Here is a 19,458-nt window from a genome sequence, read left to right as displayed (position 1 = left end):
ATGAGCCCACTTGCACGGGTGCAAGCTGTTTAGTCGCGTGGAAAAACGTTTGCAAACCGAAAGATACTGGTGGTCTAGGCATTAAAAATCTCGAAGTTCAGAACCGCTGCTTGCTTATGAAATTCTCTTTCAAGATTTTGCAGAACCCAAACGTCCCTTGAACACGGTGGTATCACCAACAGTACCCTCTTGGCATCTCAGCAAAAACTCCAAGGCCATCCTTCCTCTGAAAAATTATCAACACAAATTTGTCCCTCCTCATCGACCACTCATTTGCGATCACTTACAATGGCCTTTCCACCTTCTTTTGGTTAGACAAATGGCTACTGCACTTGCCTCTCCACAAAGTATTCCCCAACCTACACTCACACTCGTTGGATGACAATGTTCTAGTGGCTACAATATGGCAAAAGGCTTATTAACGAACCTGCGGAACCGTCTATCTAATGCTGCTGCTCGCGAGTTGGATTCTGTGCTGTTGCTGTTGCAGGATTTTCAGTAGGTAGACCGATCTGACGAACGGTCCCTCTCCCATGGACTGCCGTTCTCTGCCAAGAACGCCTACTCCTCCATTCTTGCTGAAGACTACGACGACCCCCACCACGACTTTGTCTGGGCCTCCAACGTACCAATCAAAGTCAAGACCTTCGCCTGGCTTCTCCTCGGCGATCGGCTAAACACGAAAGCCAACATGTTTCACAAGCATATTGCCCAATCAACTGCTTGCCCCAGGTGTCAAGATCCGCATGAGGATGCTCTCCATCTCATCTCCAACTGTTCCTACGCAGCACAGGTTTGGTCTTCTTTGGGTCTGCCGTCCCCAAACTCCCTGGATGATCTGCACCAACATCCAATGATTATTGGCCTCGACCCCAACATCTGGCCTTCGGTTACTCTGACTATTACATGGAAGATATGGGACTCGAGAAACGCCCTCGTCTTCAGAAACGAGGATCACTCCCACAGAACTACAATACGTAACATTGTAGCAGATTTCTCCCTCTGGGTCTTCCGGTTCAAAAAGAAAGAAGACAATATCTCTGCTAAGCAATGGCTTAATTTCCTCTCTGCTGCTTTTCATTAACACCTGTTGTTGTAAACTGAACTACTGCTATAATTCTTCGTTCCTCTTTTGAGTGGTAATATATTCAGGTGGGGAAGCTCTACCCCCCGGTGACCGTTCAAAAAAAAAACATCATTCTAAACCATACTGAAATAGTCTTATGGGGTAAATATGTCTAGCTTTGATAGTTGGTGTTATTTAGAAAAAGAGGATTGTTTTTACTTTTCAATTGTGCTACTGAATACTGAGTGTTGTTAGTCCAACATTTGAACCATAAAAGCTAGCCATAGCATGTTTTTGACGGCTATTGTCCCATCAAAGGGAGGTAAAAATATACATAAATTTAGAATTCAGCATTTTCAAAAGATTAAACATTTATTTGGGAAGGTGAACCACTATAGAAATTCTGTTAGTGTATGAAGAGCAAATTAAGCGCAAGAACATACTTTGCCTGAACTGATTTCTACATACTTTGCCTTTTAATTTTATGACTAGGGAAGGATCATCTTCTGGTATTCTGAATCATTTTGATGCGCATAGCAAAATTTTATTCAAGCGAAGCTCGAGACAAACGAGGCTGACATAAACTTACAAAATGAACAAAATCCAGAATGTGCTCATTATCGGCATAGAAATCTGCCACCGGCATCTCAAGCTTATGAAAGGAACTACATCAACATTGTTTGTTCAATTCAAGACAGCTGCAGCCTTGTATGATTCGACACTGTCCCTTAGGGTCTCTTCAAGTGGCTTGGTTTTCCAGCCCAGCATCTCAAGCTTCCTTGAACTAAACGAGGGTTCGTCATCCACTTGGACAACCCTGCCATTAATTTGGAGCAAAAATACGCATCAGGCCACACTAGCCATGTCATGGCATCATTGGCATGCCACCATTACTAATTTGCCTATGCAAGAAAGATGGACTTATATGCAGAAATTAGAAATAACAAACTGATTATCATGCATTCAGACATTCAGTGATTCCACATGGCACAAAGCACCCTAGCAAGTATGCAGAAACATCATTTTTGTTTCATTCTATATCAGAAATCAGCGAAACAATTCAGAGAAAGCGTTGTAACTATCACTAAGTTTCAATTATAAGCGCATGCATAAACATCAATTAATGTCAGGCTTACTTGTTGGCAAATGTGTAAGCAGGATACATGCCCTTCATCAGGTCTATGACATCAGAGACTTTCCTTGCATGTGAACTGCATACATAGCGTCCGGAGACCTCTGGGGTTTCATACACCAAGATGAGAGCATCGGCAACGTCTCGAACATCCACGAAGTTTCTGATTTTGCTCTTTACCTCATTATCACCTACAGAGAGTCAGAGCATAAAACCATTCCATATAAACTAATGTCTGAATATTAGGCCTAATGCAGCATGGAAACACAGGCAACGAGCGCTGTGGTGATGACTATTTCGGAGCAGTGTTGCAAAGTGAGATAACCTTTCAAGAAATCAACTATGACCGAACTGCTCGCATTCACCGTAGGTTGCAGCAAGGGCCCGATCACCAGCGACGGACAGACGGTCACAACATCTAACCCGCTTCTCTTTGCGTAATCGAAGGCCTGAAGCTCTGCTAGTGTTTTGGAAAGGTTGTACCAATTCTGACAGAACAATGTGAGTCAGAATTAGAAACTGTGGAAACTGTAAACCACATGTCTGCATAACTAAGACGATATTTGAAAAGCATGAATTTCACTGTAGACAACCCAATTCTTCAGAATCGTATGATAATTAATAATCAGCAACTGTGTGATACGTAATTTCTAGCACAAGCGTAACACACTGCAGTAAGTCGCGAAATGTCAAGAAATTAATGACTACATACTTGCAGGAACGATCATGACTCGTGATTTGGTTGGTGATCTCACCTCTGTGGTTCTGCAGTAGTCGACGTCAGACCAGCAGTCTTCATCCATGGGCTTGCCTTCAGGCCAGCTGGGGTTCGTCATGACTGCAGCGACGGAAGACACCATCACAACCCTCTTGACCTTAGCCTCAGAGCAAGCTTTCAGGACGTTCATCGTGCCAGTCACAGCAGGGGCAATTAAATCAGCCTGCAGAAACATGGAGGCGCTGGTTGGATTACAAGAACAGAACAGGACGTGTTCCCCTGTACCCGTTTATTGACTGAATTTCGAAAGACAAAACGAGAGGGTGGGAAATGGGGAAGGGGTAAAAGTACCTCGGGGTTGGGGGTGTGGTTGGCGAGGACGGGGCAGGCGACATGGAAGACGACGTCGCAGCCGGCGATGGCCGCCGCCATGCTGTCGTAGTCCAGCAGGTCGGCCTTGAACAGCCGCAGGCTCTGCGCGGCGCCGTCCAGCGCCGCCAGGTGCGCGTTCTTGGCGTCGCCTTCCGGCAGGAACAGGAGATCGAATCTTCGTTCAGCATCGGTCACGGTCACGGAAGAATCCAACGGTTCGAGAAACTCACCGGGGTCTCGGACGGTGCCGTGGACGGCGTAGCGGCCGCCGCCGCGGGAGAGGAGCAGCTTGACGAGCCACGAGGCCACGAAGCCGCCCGCGCCGGTCACGCACGCCGTCGTCGTCGTCGTTCTCCCGGCGCCGTCCATCGTTGCTATGGCACGAGGGAAGAGTGTCGCAGGTACTAGCGGCGGTCAACGAGCGCACGCAGCTATTTGATGGCGCGCTGGTTTGGCCCACTATTGGAGCACGTGGAAATCGCATGAGTTGACGAAACACTTTGATGATGGTACTCTACTGGTTAATTATGCAGTGGACGGATAGAGCTGGCAAATTTGAGTATTAGTACAAGTCTGAGCTCGTGCCGTGCCGACTGCGCTTTTTTTTTCCGGAAATGTTAACGCCCACAGGTGTGGATGTTGACCATCTTGACCACACGCATCCATCACCGTCCAGTACTATATGCACGAATCTTGGCACAATCTGACTGATTTTCTGTGCCACGTAGGACAAGGCGTGTGTGTGGTGTGTGACATAGTTCGCCCACACATCCGTTTTACCACACGGAGGGGGCGGTGTGTGGGCGTTTAGCAGTTCACCCACACACCAGTTTTTAGTCACGTACAAGGGCTGGTGTGTGGGCATTTGCCATCTCGCCCACACGCCCATCTCCTTTCACACACCCCAGCTGCTAGTTGCCATGTGTTTTTGCAACGTCCATGGCAACTGCCCTAGTGTGCTTTATAAGCAGGTGGCAACTCTTTTTTTTTACCCGAGTTGCCATATGTTTTTGCAGGGTACACGGCAACTGCCTAGTGTGCACGTAAGCAGATGGCAACTCTCTTTTACCGAGTTGCCATGTGTTTTTGCATGGTACATGGCAACTGTCCCAACGTGCACGTACATGGCAACTGCCCTAACGTGCACGTTAGCAGATGGCAACTCTTCCTTTTTACATGGCAACTGCCCTAGCATACTTGTGAGCACATGACAACTCTCTCAAACTGCCTAGTGTTAGTATGTGGCAACTCCTAAAGTTATGAAATCATGGCAACTACATTAGATCAGACCATACATGGCAACTGCAGTTGTCCGACACGGCAACCGTAGTTCAGCGACATGGCAACTGCAGTTAAATGAACTTGGACGAGGGTCTGGACCATGGCAACTGTGGGCGCGCGGTGGGCGTCACGCGTCGCATGCGGGACCAGGATGGTACGAGGCCTGACATACGGGCGTGTGAACGTTATCAACTTCGCCCACACGCACGCGTGTGAGAGGGGTCGGAAGGGAAAAAAAGATGTGTGGGCATTAGTTATTTTGCCCACACTTAGGTGTGTGGGCTGGTTGCTGTTCATGCCATACGGGGTGTGTGGCACAATTACCCAATACACCACACGTGTAGCAGTTATCGGGATCTTTTTTTTCACACTACTACACTACCGCGGTGGCCTGTGCAACAGAGCACTGAGCGGCGTGGCAGAGCTTCCCATAACCACGAATCACACACGGGGGTCCAACTACAGAAGGTGAAGCGGTGGCCCGTGCAACAGATCACTGACACTGAGCACCTCCATCGGTAAAAATAAAACCTGTAAAAATGGTTTTATGAAGTGTCCATATAATTTAGATGAAGTCCTCACGTGAGATTTTTTCTCAGTTCCCGTAAAAGGATTTCATAAAAATGATTTTTGACGGTGACACGACGGCGGCGGCAAACTTGGGACCACGATGGTCTTATTTCATTATAACAAATCTGCCAGGCGAGCGGCGCCATGGCGGCGGCGGCAGTAGTCGGCTGGGGTGGCGTGCTGGTCGATGACGGTACGGTGAGCATGATGATAGTGCCGCCGACTCTGATGACGGCGCACTCATGTGGCATTTTTATGGGAAGGCCTATCTTTCCATAGATGTAGGAAAAGTTTTAGACATTATACATGATTTTATAAGTTTTTGCGTGTTTACTAGAGTTGTTGAAGAGTTTTTCTTTTCAACTTTCCCTAAACCATGATTATTTTAACGATACGAAAATTATTGGCAATACTTTAAGAGTGGATTTCTTGCTCACAAGCTTTATGGAGCTTGCTTTTCAAAAAAAAAAACCAAATGTAATATTTAAATTTTTTAAAAATCCCTAAAAGAGAAACATACAAAGGGATGTATATTATATTTTTGTAGGTGAAAATATTTGTTTTATCCACACAAAAATAAAACCATGAATGATATGTAAGATGATTGACCGCAATTGTTGGATGGAGTGGATTAAGAGATGCTCGGCTCGTTAAGCTCGTGCTCATTAAGGCTCGGAAACTCTGCTCGGCTCGGTTTGTTTGAAGCTCGTTAAACTCATGAGCGCTCGTTAACAGATTTTGATGTGTTATTGTTTACAGGATGAGTGTGTAGATGTGGTTTTTACGAAGGAAGATGGTGACTACAAAAGGAAATGCAACAGTTTGTTGCCTCTGATGTAGATTAGATTGAATATATGGACTGAGGTGCTACGGAACTTTTGTCATGTAAGATAAAAAATATGTGTTGGTGTTGTTATTAACGAGCTTAATGATGACCCACAAGTATAGGGGATCAATCGTAGTCCTTTCGATAAGTAGGAGTGTCGAACCCAACGAGGAGCAGAAGGAAATGACAAGTGGTTTTCAGCAAGGAAGTATTTGCAAGCACTGAAATTGTAGGTAACAAGTTGTTTGATAGCAAGATAATTTATAACAAGCAAGTAACAGTAATGGTAACAATAGTGCAACAAGGTAGCCCAATCCTTTTGATGCAAAGGACAGGCCAAAACGGTCCCTTATGATAAGCAAAGCATTTTTGAGGGTACATGGGAATTTCATCATATCACTTTCATCATGCTGGCTTGATTCGTGTTCGCTACTTTGATAATTTGGTAGGTGGGTGGACCGGTGCTTAGGTGTTGTTCTTACTTGAACAAACCTCCTACTTATGATTAACCCCTGGTAAGAATCCGCAACTACGAGAAAAGTATTAAGATAAAATCTAACAATAGCATTCAACTTTTGGATCCAAATCGTTTCTTTACGAAGTAGCGCATAAACTAGGGTTTAAGCTTCTGTCACTCTAGCAACCCATCATCTAATAACTACTCCACAATGCATTCTCTTAGGCCCAAATATGGTGAAGTGTCATCTAGTCGACATTCATATGATATCACTAAGACAATCACAACATACATATCATCAAAATATCGAACACATATCAAGTTCACATGATTACTTGCAACATGACTTCTCCCGTGACCTCAAGAATAAAAGTAACTACTCACAAATAATAATCATGCTCAAGATTAGAGGGGTATTAAATAGCATAATGGATCTGAACATATAATCTTCCACCAAATAAACCATATAGTAATTAACTACAAGATGTAATCAACACTACTAGTCACCCACAAGCACCAATCTAAGGTTCCGATACAAAGACTGAACACAAGAGATGAACTAGGGTTTGAGAGGAGATGGTGTTGTTGAAGAAGTTGATGGAGATGGCCCTCCCAAAGATGGGAGAGTTGTTGGTGATGACGATGACGATGATTTCCCCCTCCGTGAGGGAAGTTCCCCCGGCTGAATCGCTCCGCCGGAGGGCAAAAGTGCTCCTGCCCAAGTTTCGCCTCGAGATGGCGGCGCTTCGTCCTGAAGGTCCTCCCCTTATTTTTTTCTAGGTCAAAATGACTTATTGATACGTCTCCAACGTATCTATAATTTTTGATTGGTCCATGCTATTATATTACCTGTTTTGGATGTTTATGGGCTTTACTTTACACTTTTATATCATTTTTGGGACTAACCTACTAACCGGAGGCCCAACCCGAATTGCTGTTTTTTGCCTATTTCAGTGTTTCGCAGAAAATGAATATCAAACGGAGTCCAAACGGAATGAAACCTTCGGGAGCGATCTTTTTGGAACAAACGCAATCCAGGAGACTTGGAGTGGACGTCAAGAAGCGAACGAGGCGGCCACGAGAGTGCGCGGCGCGCCCCCCACCCTCGTGGGCCCCTCAAGCGTCAACCGACATACTTCTTCCTCCTATATATATCCACGGACCCTGAAAACTTCCAGGAGCACCACAAAAAACTATTTTCACCGCCGCAACCTTTTGTATCCGCGAGATCCCATCTTGGAGCCTTCGTCGGTGCTCTGCCGGAGGGGGAATCAACCACGAAGGGCCTCTCCATCATCACCAAGGCCTCTCCGATGAGTTGTGAGTAGTTTACCATAGACCTTTGGGTCCATAGTTATTAGCTAGATGGCTTCTTCTCTCTCTTTGATTCTCAATACAAAGTTCTCCTTCCTCTTCTTGGAGATCTATTTGATGTAACTCTTTTTGCGGTGTGTTTGTTGAGATCCGATGAATTGTGGGTTTATGATCAAGTTTATCTATGAGAAATATTTGAATCTCTTTTGAATTCTTTTATGTGTGATTGGTTATCTTTGTAAGTCTCTTAGAATTATCAGTTTGGTTTGGCCTACTAGATGATCTTTCTTGCAGTGGGAGAAGTGCTTAGCTTTGGGTTCAATCTTGCAGTGTCCTTTCTCAGTGACAACAGGGGCAGCAAGGCACGTATTGTATTGTTGCCATCGAGGATAAAAAGATGGGGTTTATATCATATTGCTTGAGTTTATCTCTCTACATCATGTCATCTTGCTTAATGTGTTACTCTGTTCTTCATGAACTTAATACTCTAGATGCAGGCATGAGTCGGTCGATGTGTGGAGTAATAGTAGTAGATGCAGGCAGGAGTCGGTCTACTTATTACGGACGTGATGCCTATATACATGATCATGCATAGATATTCTCATAACTATGCACTTTTCTATCAATTGCTCGACAGTAATTTGTTTACCCACCATAATAATTATGCTATCTTGAGAGAAGCCACTAGTGAAACCTATGGCCCCCGGGTCTATTCTCTATCATATAAGTTTCCAATCTACTTTATTTTGAAATCTTTACTTTTCAATCTATATCATAAAAATACCAAAAATATTTATCTTATCATATTATCTCTATCAGATCTCACTTTTGCAAGTGCCCGTGAAGGTATTGACAACCCCTTTATCGTGTTGGTTGCAAGGTTCTTGTTTGTTTGTGTAGGCGTGTGGGACTTGGGAGGAGCCTCCTACTGGATTGATACCTTGGTTCTCAAAACTGAGGGAAATACTTACGCTACTTTGCAGCATCACCCTTTACTCTTCAAGGGAAAAACTGATGCATGCTCAAGAGGTAGCAAGAAGGATTTCTGGCGCCGTTGCCGGGGAGGTCTTCACTCAAGTCAAGACATACCAAGTACCCATCACAAACTCATCTCCCTCGCATTACATTATTTGCCATTTGCCTCTCGTTTTCCTCTCCCTCACTTCACCTTTGTCGTTTTATTCGCCCTCTCTTTTCTGTTTGCCTCTTTTTTGCTTTTTCTTGTGTGCTTGTGTGTTGGATTACTTGTCACAATGGCTCAAGATAATACTAAATTGTGTGACTTTTCCAATACCAATAATAATGATTTCCTTAGCACTCCAATTGCTCCTCTTAATGATGTTGAATCTTGTGAAATCAATGCTGCTTTGTTGAATCTTGTTATGAAAGATCAATTCTCCGACCTTCCTAGTGAAGATGCCGCTACTCATCTAAACAACTTTGTTGATTTGTGCGATATGCAAAAGAAGAAAGACATGGATAATGATATTGTTAAATTGAAGTTATTTCCGTTTTCGCTGAGAGATCGTGCTAAAACTTGGTTTTTGTCTTTGCCTAAAAATAATATTGATTCGTGGAATAAGTGCAAAGATGTTTTTATCTCTAAGTATTTTCCTCCCGCTAAGATCATCTCTCTTAGAAACGATATTATGAATTTTAAGCAACTTGATCATGAGCATGTTGCACAATATTGGGAGAGGATGAAATTAATGATACATAATTGCCCTACACATGGTTTGGATTTATGGATGATCATACAAAAAATTTATGCCGGCTTGAATTTTGCTTCTAGAAATCTTTTAGATTCGGCCGCGGGAGGCACTTTTATGGAATTCACTTTAGGAGAAGCTACTAAACTCCGAGATAATATTATGGTTAATTATTCTCAATGGCACATCGAAAGATCTACTAGTAAAAATGTTCATGCTATAGAAGAAATTAATGTTTTGAGTGGAAAGATGGATGAACTTATGAAATTGTTTGCTACTAAAAGTTCTCCTATTGATCCTAATGATATGCCTTTGTCTACTTTGATTGATAATAATAATGAATCTATGGATGTGAATTTTGTTGGTAGGAATAATTTTGGTAACAACGCGTATAGAGGAAACTTTAATCCTAGGCCGTTTCCTAGTAATTCCTCTAATAATTATGGTAATTCCTACAACAACTCTTATGGAAATTTTAATAAGATGCCCTCTGATTTTGATATTAGTGTTAAAGAATTTATGAATTCTCAAAAGAATTTCAGTGCTTTGCTTGAAGAAAAATTGCTTGAAGAAAATGAATTGGCTAGAAACGTGGATAGAATTTCGCTTGATGTTGATTCTTTGAAACTTAGATCTATTCCACCTAAGCATGATATCAATGAGTCTCTCAAAGCCATGAGAATTTCCACTGATGAGTGCAAAGAAAGAACCACTAGGATGCGTGCTAAGAAAGATTGCTTTGTAAGAGCGTGTTCTTCTAGTTTTCATGAAAATAATGATGAAGATCTAAAAGTTATTGATGTGTCTCCTATTAAATCCCTATTTTGCAATATGAATCTTAATAATGATGGGACTGGAGGTGAATCAACTTTAGTTAAAAGGCGTTCCGATGATTTAGAGTATTTTGATCTTGATGCTAAAATTGGTAAAAGTGGGATTGGAGAGATTAAAACTTTACATAGCAATGAACCCACTACTTTGGATTTCAAGGAATTTAATTATGATAATTGTTCTTTAATAGATTGTATTTTCTTGTTGCAATCCGTGTTGAATTCGCCTTATGCTTATAGCCAAAATAAAGCTTTTACTAAACATATCATTGATGCGTTGATGCAATCTTATGAGGAAAAACTTGAATTAGAAGTTTATATCCCTAGAAAACTTTATGATGAGTGGGAACCTACAATAAAATTTAAAATAAAATATCGGGAATGCTATGCTTTGTGTGATTTGGGTGCTAGTGTTTCCACGATTCCAAAAACTTTATGTGATATGCTTGGTTTTCGTGAATTTGATGATTGCTCTTTAAACTTGCACCTTGCGGATTCCACAATTAAGAAACCTATGGGAAGGATTAATGATGTTCTTATTGTTGCAAATAGGAATTATGTACCCGTAGATTTTTATCATTTTTGATATAGATTGCAATCTTTCATGTCCTATTATTCTTGGTAGACCTTTCCTTAGAATGATGGTGCAATTATTGATATGAAGTAAGGAAATATTAGATTCCAATTTGTGTTAAGGAAAGGCATGGAACACTTCCCTAGAAAGAAAATTAAATTACCTTATGATGTGCTTTTTCAGGTCTAGAATTCCAGCTGCCAGTATTCTTCCTCTTTGTGTAAACCTTGCATATTATGAGAGAAAAGGAATTAGAATTACTCCCAAAAGCATTATTATGCATAAAAACATTATAAATAATAGTAGCAAAACATGATGCAAAATGGATGTATCAACTTCCCCAACCTTAGACCTCACTTGTCCTCAAGCGAAAACCTAAATCGAAAAACATGTCCACATGATTGGAGAGAGAGGTGTCGATAAAAACAAAATACAGGCATAGAAGCATCATGCACATTATTATAACAACAAAGAACTTTAACATAAAACTTTATCAAATAACTTTTATCATATAGCACTAAAAAAAGACACATCCGTGACATTTTGGGCCGAACGAAAAAAAATTATGTCATGCTTATGACACTTCTATGACGATAATTGTGACAAAACCCGGTATCATCATAGATGTGGTGGACTCCTACTTCTAACAAAAAATCATGATAGAAAATGGGCTTTTCGTCCTGGGCGGGCTGGAGACGTAGATGCATGACATTCTTTGGGCCGTCCATGACGGAAAAAAAACCCGTGGTAGAAGCGAGGGCGAGGAAAATATCGGGGAGCGGTTATGGTGGGTGGTCGGGGGCCGAGCGATGCGCGTTTCACTCGTACAAATACGCGCGTGGGTGCGAGGTGTTGGGATCTAACTGAACCCGAGCGAGGCGTTCATCTACTGAACTCGAGCGATTACGTTGTAGGATACACACTGAACCCGAGCGATCGATCGATCTGGCTGTTAACTGAACACGATCGAGCGATTCCTTCGCTACTGCTGCTAATTGAAGCCAATCGAACCTACTGCCTCCTTCCCTTGATGAACAATGAGCGCTATGGGGGTGTGTGTGGATGAATAGTTCCCGGTGGGGGGTTGGATGAACAGGACCCCGTGGTAGTAGAGTCCGTTGCCGCTGGATGAACAAGATCCCGATCGATCGAGCCGATTGGGGATGGATGAACAGGACCCCGTGGGGGGCTGGATGAATAGGACAACCCCATGGAGGGATGGTTGAACAGTAGCCGGTGGTGGCTGGATGAACAGTAGCCTGTGGAGGGGTGGTTGAACAGGACCCCGTGGAGAGGGCTGGTTGAATAGTAGCTGATGGAGGATCGGTGGAGGCTGGATGAACAGGAGCCCGTGGATGAATAGTTGCAGGTGGAGGCTGGAGGAGATCGACAGTGGATGAATAGTAGCCCGTGGAGGCTAGAGAAGGTCGATGGTGGAGATAACAATAACCCGTGGAGTCCTGTTTTGCGGTACGCCACACCCCTCCCGATGAACAGGACCCCCGTTTCGACCGTAGCGCTCCAACACAAGTCCGTTTCCTCTGTTTTACGGTACGCCACACCCCTCCCGATCAATAAGACCCCGTTTCGACCGTAGGCACTGAACACAAGTCCGTTTCCTCCGCTTTGCGGTACGCCAGACCCCTCCCGATGAACAGGATCCCATTTCGACCCTAGGCCATCAAACACAAGGCCGTTTCCTCCATTCCGCGGTATTGCCAGGCCTCGTTTTGATCAGTTGTTCCATCCAAGTCGGTTGCCTCCCGATGAACCCAATGACGTAGTTTATCTGTTTTGACCTAGCCGATTGGCTGCCGATGAACATGATGTCGTTGTTGCCTCTCCATGTGCATGAACCCTGGCCATATCTATGCGCGAGTAGGCATTTGAGACCCGGCCCGTATGTACGTATGTGGCCATATTTACTTTCTTGCACCCTAGTTGTACGTACGTGTACATGCTACATGCATGCCTCTACTATGACAAATGCACGCCCAGGGGGGGCGCCCTCCACTCTCGTGACCGCCTCTGGCACTTCTTGGAGTAGGGTCCAAGTCTCCTGGATCACGTTCGTTGAGGAAATCACGTTCCCGAAGGTTTTATTCCGTTTGGACTCCGTTTGATATTCTGTTTCTTCGAAATACTGAAATAGGCAAAAAACAGTAATTCTGGGCTGGGCCTCCGGTTAATAGGTTAGTCCCAAAAATAATATAAAAGTGGAAAATAAAGCCCAATATAGTCCAAAACAATAGACAAAGTAGCATGGAGTAATAAAAAATTATAGATACGTTGGAGACGTATCAACAAGCAGGATAGTCCAAAGGTCGTGACAAATCGTATGGACCGAATATCCATGGGACTGGAAATCCTAGTGGGTGCAATAAACCCTGCAATGCATATAGATATTGGAGTGTAACCATAATTGATAAACCGTCCTCACAAAAAAGATGACCTGCATACTTCAAAATATACAGACTGAATTGAGTGGACAGACATTAACATAGACCGTTCTCAGGACTGACCACACACCAAAAGCGGCAGTATCTTTACCTAATAATAAAAAGAATTGGGTTTCTGTCGTCCGTCATTGTCATTTTTTCAAAAAAGCCCCTGTTGTCTGTTGAATTCAACCCGCAGTCCTTTATCAAATGAGTTCCTAAAAACGTTTCATTGTTGCAAAAGAGCCCCTGCATTAGTTAGAATTTAGCCCGCAGTCTGCAGTCAGCCCTTATATTCCTTATCCATTCCAAGACTCCACCGACGGCCACTCGCCGCCGCTTGGCGCCGGCGTCCACGACGCCGCTCCGATGACCCCTCGCCACCCGGCGTCGCCGGCAGCCACCAGCAGGCCGCTGTCCCGTTTCCTCTCATCCTCCTGCTCACGCCTGCGTCCCACCATCGTCAGCGAGGATCACCTCCAGCCTCCCCTTCCTCTGCTCCTCCTCCTCACCTCGCGGTCGAGCGCCGCTCCTGCAGCACCTCCGCCGCCCGCCTCTGTTTGCCGGTGCCCCATCGCATGTACCTTCATCCCGCCGCCACCTCCTGCCCTGCGTCTCTCGCCACACACCGCATCGACCAGGACCGCGTCCCTTCCCAAACGGCCGCGATGATGGAGGGCGCCGGCGCGCCGCCCAGTTCCTGACCGACGGATTCACCGGCTCCCCGCTCCTCGGGGAAGAGAGGAAGAAAGGCGAAGGAGAAGGGGCACAAGGTGAGGGAGGCGGTCGCCGGCGATGGCGGCTCCGGTGAGCCGCAGGCAGGCAGAGAGACGAGCTCCTGTTGAGGCGGCCGGGCTCGGTGCGGGCTGGTTCATCCGGATTGAGCCCTTCCTGCCCGGGCGTCTCCATCGCCATGGACGGCCTGCACAGCGCCGACGCCTGCTTCTCTCTTGGGAGGGCCATGTCGCCTCAGGTCGGGCCCCCCATCGGCCCGCCGGACGTAGGCAGGTAAGGACGGACGGCGGCTGAGATTGGGCCTCGCCTTCTTCTTCTCTAGTAAAGAAAGAATTGGTTCTTTGGTGTGCTTTGCTGGGTGGGCGGCCTCGCTGAATTGGTTGCCTCTGTTTTTTTCATTTGTCATCGAATGTCCACCGACGGAGACCAGCACCCTCTGGATCGCCAAGCTCTGTTCAGACCAAAAGATAAGCGCGGGTAAGTACAATTCACCATAATATACAAGTGTATATCATCGATCAGTATATGTTTGTCATTGCCAAGTAGATATACTGCTGCAGATTGCCCAATGGATAAAGCAATATCTTGAAGGTTTTTGCCGCTGCCGGTTGTTGGATTCATCAAACCTGCCTTTTAGATTTGGCAATGGATTTGGGATTATTGATGGCCTAGCCACTAAACAGTGAACGAAGGAGTCAGAGGTAGCTTGAAGTGCAAATGCTTCACCGGCTCTAATAAAACTCATGTCTGCACATGGAGCAGTACAAGCTAGCTACGACGCTGGATCGATTTCATCCGCTGGCTGCGGACGCATGTACGCGAATGCTCAAGGAGCGCTGACCTCGGCGTCAAAAACTCGGGGCTCAGACGACAACGCCGATCTGAAGCCCCGGCGGCAGATCCACGCGGCCCCTTCAAGCAGCCGCCGGCCACCGCTGCCGCGCCTCCGCCACAGCCCCAGCCTGCCCCCGCGCGCAGCCCCGGCTACCTGGAGCCCATACGCAGCCGCCCCGCAAGTGGCCGACGAAAGCTTGGAGGATTGTAGAGAGGAGGGAAGAGAGAAGGGGAATGCGGCACCGTGGACTGGAGCACGGTCGCGTGGGTGTGTGTGTGGCTGGAGCAGGGAGAAGAGGCGAAGTGGATAAGGCACGCAGTGGGAGATAGCTCTCGGTGTGGATTGCTTTTTTAGTTGGCTGCACCGACCAGAAGCTCCTAGATGTTGCTATACGTGCCAGCACTGATTGCATTTTATTTTTCTTCTAAATGAGCACCAATATAATAATTGGTTACTATTGTTTGTTGTCACTGTTATAGTTTAATTTTTATGCCTACCACATCTTATGAATACATCATGTGATATACAATAATTAAAAATGAGTAAAATATTTGAATAAATAGTTCTTAAGGAAGAAGATATTTGGAGTTCACCGGGACTTGACAATTAAGATATTCCCCAACTCTGGATGTTACCGACATCGTTGGTGAGATAAGAAGGAGAGAGAGGGTTGGATGAAGAGTGACCACGATGCATCTTGAAGTTTACCTTTTTTTCTAGACAATCCAATTGAAATTTACATGTGATGGGTAACACAGAAAAGCTTGCTTTTTTATGGTGATGTTGGCCAAGTTCAAATAATGCAAAAGAAAAGGAACAAAATATAATCTTGCAAATCAAATAACCAACATTATCTCTTTGCTTTCGAATATTAACAAAAAAATGTATATAAACAATCCCAATTCAATGCACCATTACTCTTTCGCCCAACAAAATCTTTTGAAAATTCTACAAAAACTTTTGAATTAGTTATTAAACCCTCGAATAGTATACAACAATTCCATCATCTGTATATCCGGCTAGAAACAAATACAACATTCCTCTTCCAGCCGATGACAGTGCTAAACTGAAGGAGGCGCCATCCAAGGACATCCCTACGACTTTCTCAACTTTATACTACATAGTATGGGCATCGAGTGTGTGTTTTTTTAAATCGCATACCTTTTCTTGTTTAAAAAAACATGTTTTTAAATATATATACTCCCTCCTTCCATCTATATAGGGCCTAATGCATTTTCCGAGGCTAACTTTGACCAAATATTAGAGCAATAATATATGATATGCAACTTACACAAAGCACACCGTTAAATTCGTGTGTGAAAGGAGCTTTCAATGATATAATTTTCACATTGTGCATGTCATGTACTATTAATCTTGTCAATAGTCAAAGGCGGTCTTAAAAAACGCATTAGGCCCTATATAGATGGAAGGAGGGAGTATATGTTTAAAAAAAGATCTCAGAATCCCCCAAAAATGTTTTAATTAAAATTATATTTAAAAATTCTCGTTCAGAAAAACATGTGTAAAAAATGTTCATTTTCAAAACATGTTTCAGTTCTGCTAAAAGATTAAAAATTCAAATTGTTTAATTATTTTAAAATAATAAAATGTTTGTGTTTTTCCCAAAAATAAAATATAGAACCGATTACTAGACTATTCCATGCACCCCTACCCTTCCATCAAATGAAGGATGTTAGGGTGGCTTCTTTGCTACCATACTTCATACTTCAAAAAAATGAACAGTATAAACTTATTACTTATGTTTATCAGAACTGTATATAAGAGATGGCGCGTACTATCACACGGAGCAGGTTTTACGATATTTTTCTTCCGTTGCAACGCACGGGCCCTTTTTTGCTAGTAATAAACAATACAGGGTTCACAAACACAAATCAAGTACTGAACAATAGTACTTACTACAGACAAGCAAAGTTGCACTAATTAAACTCTGCTGACTATTTCTTGCCACCAACCTACGGGATGAACCCCGCATAACTGACTAGGCCGTGGACTTTGTGAGAGATGTCTACCTACACCATCACCGTATCGTCAACCTTGGAGAACCTAACAGAGTGGTCTTTCCACTCATAAACTTGATGATGAAGACATGCCGCATCAGATTTGTTGGGAAGCTTTACAAGAACCACACCCTTCATAATCGAAGGCACAACCAGGAAATTGTTGTGGTCAAGTACATCCTCGAGAACACACCTGGCAACAATGCTATAAGAAAACACTAGTTCAAGACACGTGGCGACAAGGACACAACAGCTAGATAGTTTAGCAGTAGAACTCATCCTCAGGTCTTCCAGTTCAGACGACATGACTTTGAGAACTTCATCTCCACCGCGGACCTGGTTCTAATTCAAACAGAAACCATATTTTATTACTACCTCCGGTCAGAAATATAAGATGATTTTCGATATTATACTCCATATATGACTACATATACACACAGAAATGAGTGAACAAAAACACTAGAACATGTCTTCAAAGGCACGAGAGCAGAGGGATTACTTGCAATATCCATAACACAAGTTACTGAGGCAAATATACCCTCTTCAAAGGTAGCATTGATGTTCATAAAGTACTCCTTCCGTCCCAAAATTCTTGTCTTAGATTTGTCTAGATACGGATGTATCAAGTCACATTTTAGTATTAGATACATCCGTATCTAGACAAACCTAAGACAAGAAATTTAGGACAGAGGGAGTAGTTGAAAGTAATCTATAAGAAATCAGTGTCAATCTCTCGCATGTTTTGGTCAAAAGAGGAATTTAGAACCATCATTTGGCACACAAAAATCACATGCAAGATCACCCAGAAAGTTGTACTACTAGTACTAGTACTGCATGTTAGATGAAAAAACATGATCAAGATCGAGAAAAAGATCATCAAGAAGAGATATTACCTAGGCTTTCTTAATGAGGGATCCCGGATAGGGGGGCTTGGACAGGGCGATGGCTTTCAGCTTGTCTGCGGTAGTCTCGGAGGGGTGCTTGTGCTTCTTCGTACCATGAGCCTCGACGGTTTTGGCCAGAGCCATAGACATCACATCGTCCGGTGCTCCAGCGTCCATCCAAGAGAGGAAGCTAAGAGAGAAGAGTGAAATGAGGAACGAGATGAGGGAGAAGCAAAGAGAGTGGGGGTTTTCTTCAAGAGAGGGAGCTGAGAGAGAAGAGTGAAATGATGGTTGCTTCATCCGTCCAACTTACTGCTAGAAAGGAGGGGGTTTTGTGATTTGACGGCTCATTGGACATTACTGCGGCGCTTCGATCGAGGTAGTCTACCATCACTCTACTACGGAGTAATTTAGTGCATGGATGGTGGACCCCGATGCTGGCTGTCCCACACGTCGGCGAAAGTGAGTAATTTAGTGCATGGCTGGAGGAGGATCCGCACGGTAGAGCATGCCCACTGTTTTTCTAAAAAAATGATTACAAAGGAGTGTGAAACACGTCAGCCACTTGAACATACACAGTTCTCCTACTACTAGGCATGTGCAGTGGTTCATATGTCAGTACTACATAATCTTTTTGCTAGTGTAGTAAGATATGACGATAACAAATGATGTTGTGTGCATGTCAACTATATGAACAGTAATGTAGTAACATAGTACCGCTTTTTCGACTATCTGGTCGAGAATGAACGGTGAGATCAATGTTAACAGAACTAGGTCTACAACGCACGGAGAGTACGGTGCTACAGTACTCCACGAAACATGAACCATATGAAGCACGAATAGTGTTAGGCAGGGTGTATGAAGGGTGCACGGGATGGGAGCAAAAGTTCCCTTCTCGACCCACTTTTGGGTGTTTGGCAGAGTGCTTGAAGGGTGCATGAGTCCACACTAGTAGGTTAACACAAATACACGAAGAGGAAACAACTATATTGAGATGAGAATGCAACCAAACACACCCACACACTTTGTGCTACAGTGACTAATCTGCACCATCTGAGTTTGATCCAACGGTCATGTTGTGCCGAGACATGGACATGCCCATGCAGAGGGCGCCTAAACACCACCGAAGTCCCTCTGCTTCTCGAGGCGCACGATATTGGTGATGCAGGGTGCAACTGCCCGCAGAGCCCGCTCCCGGTCGACGGGAGCCAGCTCGTCAAAGACGGCGTCCAATGGCACGAATGGATTCCGGTGACGGAGCCCTGAAAGGATTTGCCCAGCAATGGCGACGGCAGCCCGCAACCCCTCCTTGTCCAGCTCCGCCCCACCATCATGCGGAGACGGCTCAACTCCTTGGAGATATAGGTGAAGAAGGAGACAAAGTCAGGAAGCTGCAGCTCATTGAAGTCGACCGGGTGGTCGAACGGGTTTAGCCCAATGACCGACATGGTCGCTCTGGCACGATGGTAGGCATCGCACAGCCGCAACACGTGCCTGGCAACTTGGTTCACCAAGTGGCTGAGGCGATCCTGGACCTCGTCACGATCAGCCTGCTCGCACTCCAGCCGGCTCACCTGACGGCCTATCATATCTCCTGCTTTCTGTAGCAACGCCACCGACGCCTTGAGCATCTTTGTGGTGGACGCCTGCCGCTTTTGAAGCTCCATGAACTCCCGCACATAATGGGGGAGCATGGCAC

The 19,458-nt window shown here is 44.5% G+C and overlaps 2 protein-coding genes across 3 annotated transcripts; both read right to left on the bottom strand.

The window, feature by feature from the left end:
- Positions 1 to 1,588: 1,588 nt before the first annotated feature.
- Positions 1,589 to 3,718, bottom strand: LOC119335296 (cinnamoyl-CoA reductase 1-like). Of its 2 annotated transcripts, XM_037607435.1 has the most exons (6): positions 3,519 to 3,657; positions 3,268 to 3,437; positions 2,954 to 3,139; positions 2,524 to 2,686; positions 2,203 to 2,389; positions 1,751 to 1,883 (listed from the first exon to the last, which is right to left on the bottom strand). In XM_037607435.1, the coding sequence occupies exons 1-6, from the start codon at positions 3,655 to 3,657 to the stop codon at positions 1,751 to 1,753; spliced, it is 978 nt and encodes a 325-aa protein (XP_037463332.1). The 2 variants fall into 2 exon arrangements, with proteins under 2 accessions (XP_037463331.1, XP_037463332.1); XM_037607434.1 differs by having other exon boundaries at positions 1,589 to 1,883; positions 3,268 to 3,718.
- Positions 3,719 to 13,315: 9,597 nt separating this feature from the next.
- On the bottom strand, positions 13,316 to 19,207 carry LOC119339095. Its single transcript, XM_037611261.1, has 3 exons — positions 19,088 to 19,207; positions 14,864 to 15,244; positions 13,316 to 14,473 (listed from the first exon to the last, which is right to left on the bottom strand). Exons 1-3 carry the CDS (start codon positions 19,205 to 19,207, stop codon positions 14,159 to 14,161), a joined length of 816 nt encoding a protein of 271 aa, XP_037467158.1. The 3' UTR covers positions 13,316 to 14,158.
- Between the last annotated feature and the right edge of the window lie 251 nt (positions 19,208 to 19,458).

Source organism: Triticum dicoccoides, chromosome 7B (assembly GCF_002162155.2).
Source record: "Triticum dicoccoides isolate Atlit2015 ecotype Zavitan chromosome 7B, WEW_v2.0, whole genome shotgun sequence".
NCBI classification, from domain to species: domain Eukaryota; kingdom Viridiplantae; phylum Streptophyta; class Magnoliopsida; order Poales; family Poaceae; genus Triticum; species Triticum dicoccoides.
Note: the sequence above shows the minus strand (reverse complement) of the source record. Positions and strands in the feature narration are given on the sequence as shown.